Below are 2,374 nucleotides of genomic sequence, written 5' to 3'. Positions count from 1 at the left end.
GCCAAATATTATCTTCAAATCGGACTAAATAGAAGCAAATGTTACATCTGAGCCTCCCGTTAAGCCAACAGTCTGTCCGTTATGTCAGGAAGCTGCTCCATGTTGGATTCGAGTAACTTATTGATTTCTGCTTTAAATCAATAAGTTACCGCCATCGACGTGTTGACTTCTTTTATGATTCAGTCGAAATGCCAGTACGCCTCGTAGATCCGGTCCTTTTCCTTTTAGGAACAAGTCGTCTAGTTTATGGCGGCCATCTTACCTTCCASCCGCGGATCCAGCGCGACAGCAGCAGCTTTTTCTTCTCCAAATMTGTGACTGTCGTCCAAATGTTGCTTTACTTCTTCAAACGTTGGCGGAACTTTGTAGTTACTAACCATCCTCTGCTACCAATGTTAGTAAAATAACTTGTTTCTTTGCTCAGCTTTATTCCGCCATGTTCATMACCCGAACAGACAATAAGAGTATAAACTRAAATCATRTGCTCCTGGCATAACAGTGCCCCCTAGAGGATGGGCATGGGATACAACAAAACAAAGGAGTAACAGAATTTCTGCTTTTCTGCTCTGAACTCTGAACTCTGAACTCTGAACTCGTCTCTGTTTTCCAGATGAATTGTTCCAGAAAGTTGCCGAGGATTTCAGCAGCTCTGCTTTCCAGCTGCTGGCTGGTGAGTTTCCTCAGGAAAACCAGCTGATCGTTTCACATCCAGCTGGGAGCAACTTTAAAACGCTCACAGTTCAGCTTCAGTCTGCAGCGATTCCTCATGCTCACAAATCAGCCGGATTGAAACATGGATTATTACCAGAATGGATCATAATTACGACAGGAGCWGCTCCACTTTCCTGTCCCACAGTTTTAAACTTGAGAAATAAACCGTTTATCTCTGGGACTAAACTGGTGGAACATGTTGGGCTTCTGAAGAAAAATGTATTTATGATGTTTCACAACACTTTATGTAGAGTTGTGACAAAAAAAACTATTTTTATAAAAGCAACTTTAGAGTTTTTACAGTAAATATCAGTTWAAAAAACATAAATTACAGTTTTTATTCACATTTCTTATAAAAAATGTTTTATAACTGAAATAATCCTAGGAATTTTTTTAATCAATATTAAGGAATTATTGACTTAAACTCTGTTATCTTGATGAGAATCTATTTGTTAGTTTGGTTTTATTTCAACAGCTACATTTGAACAGGAAACTAAAATATAATAATATTTTTAGTGACATCAGATGATTTATAAAACCCAGGAAATGAATTTCTTCCTTTCTGTTCCAGAGGAAACCGGCRTCGACTTGGGTCAGAAGAAAGGCTCGTATTTTTACTCCTGTTGCCATGGAAACTGATGCGGGCAGAACGGACGGAGGATTCCTCTGCACCGCCAGTCTGGGTCTGCTGGCAGCCAATCACAGAGCAGAACCCAGGCTCCATCTTTGTTTTTCTTTGTGATGGCAGCAGGAGAGACGGAGCCGCCGAGCCGGACGCTCATCACACATCCAGAGTCACCAACAGACACTGAGGAGGAGGAGAAGGTTTGTTTACGGTCAACAGCCTCACGTCGGCCATGTTTACGACTTTTTCTGCCACGACAGCCATGGATGTATGGAGAAAAGCAACACTCAGCCTCCGCGGGGCTCAAATTGCTACAAAATCCACATTTTCTGGCAGAAAAACTGCAACTTCAGTCAAAGGAAACCAGTTAGATTGTTTTCCAGCTTGGTTWGTTGTTCACAGCACAGTTTAGAAACACAGCGGCCAATCAGAGGAGAATCTGACGGTTAAAGTAACGTCTGAAACACGCAGGTCTACAATCCCTCCAGTTACTATATAGCAAAACACTAATGTACGTTTTGACTCCATCRCAGCAGTTTTCATGCTCGTTATGGAAACTGTGAGCTGCGACCGTGTCAGAAACTAGCTGGTGTTGGCTGCTGGTCGCCATCAGACTCGTCTCTCTGCGTCGCCGCCTGGCAGGAAAACACCTGGATCTGATGAGATCYGGTTGCAGTCGCTCAGTTTCCTTCCTCACATTGACCCAAACTGGAAAAGCCTCCTGCTGAATGTTGACATAAAAACTGTTTGCTCATCGTTTGCAGGTGAGTTTGACTTTTGATTTGCTGAGTTATTGTTGCCTTTTAAGTTGAATATTTGTTCATGTTTTACGTTTCATGAAATTCTGATGCACAGTATTTTTTATGAAAGGTGGTAAAGTTGTTCAGATTATTTAAAAAACTTCCTGAATGTTTTGAAATGATGGCGGAGCTCCATTTACGTTATTCTGTATAAGTTTTAATAAATAAACTCTAAAGAAATTATCAAACTTTTCTCCATTCTTGTTTCACAAGTTTTTTTCACGGCTGTGTTTGTATA

The 2,374-nt window shown here is 41.0% G+C and overlaps 1 protein-coding gene across 1 annotated transcript in view; it reads left to right on the top strand.

Moving 5' to 3' along the window:
- The window catches only part of rab24 (RAB24, member RAS oncogene family), a 15,417-nt gene extending 13,093 nt beyond the window's left edge, over positions 1 to 2,324 (top strand). Inside the window, exons 5-6 of the mRNA XM_008401983.2 lie at positions 611 to 670; positions 1,283 to 2,324. Coding sequence (XP_008400205.1) covers positions 611 to 670; positions 1,283 to 1,350 — 128 coding nt within the window. The 3' untranslated portion in view covers positions 1,351 to 2,324. The remainder of the gene's footprint in view (positions 1 to 610; positions 671 to 1,282) is intronic.
- The last annotated feature ends 50 nt before the right edge of the window (positions 2,325 to 2,374 follow it).

Source organism: Poecilia reticulata, unplaced genomic scaffold, assembly GCF_000633615.1.
Source record: "Poecilia reticulata strain Guanapo unplaced genomic scaffold, Guppy_female_1.0+MT scaffold_155, whole genome shotgun sequence".
NCBI classification, from domain to species: Eukaryota; Metazoa; Chordata; class Actinopteri; order Cyprinodontiformes; family Poeciliidae; genus Poecilia; species Poecilia reticulata.
This window is presented reverse-complemented; position numbering and strand designations above follow the sequence as displayed.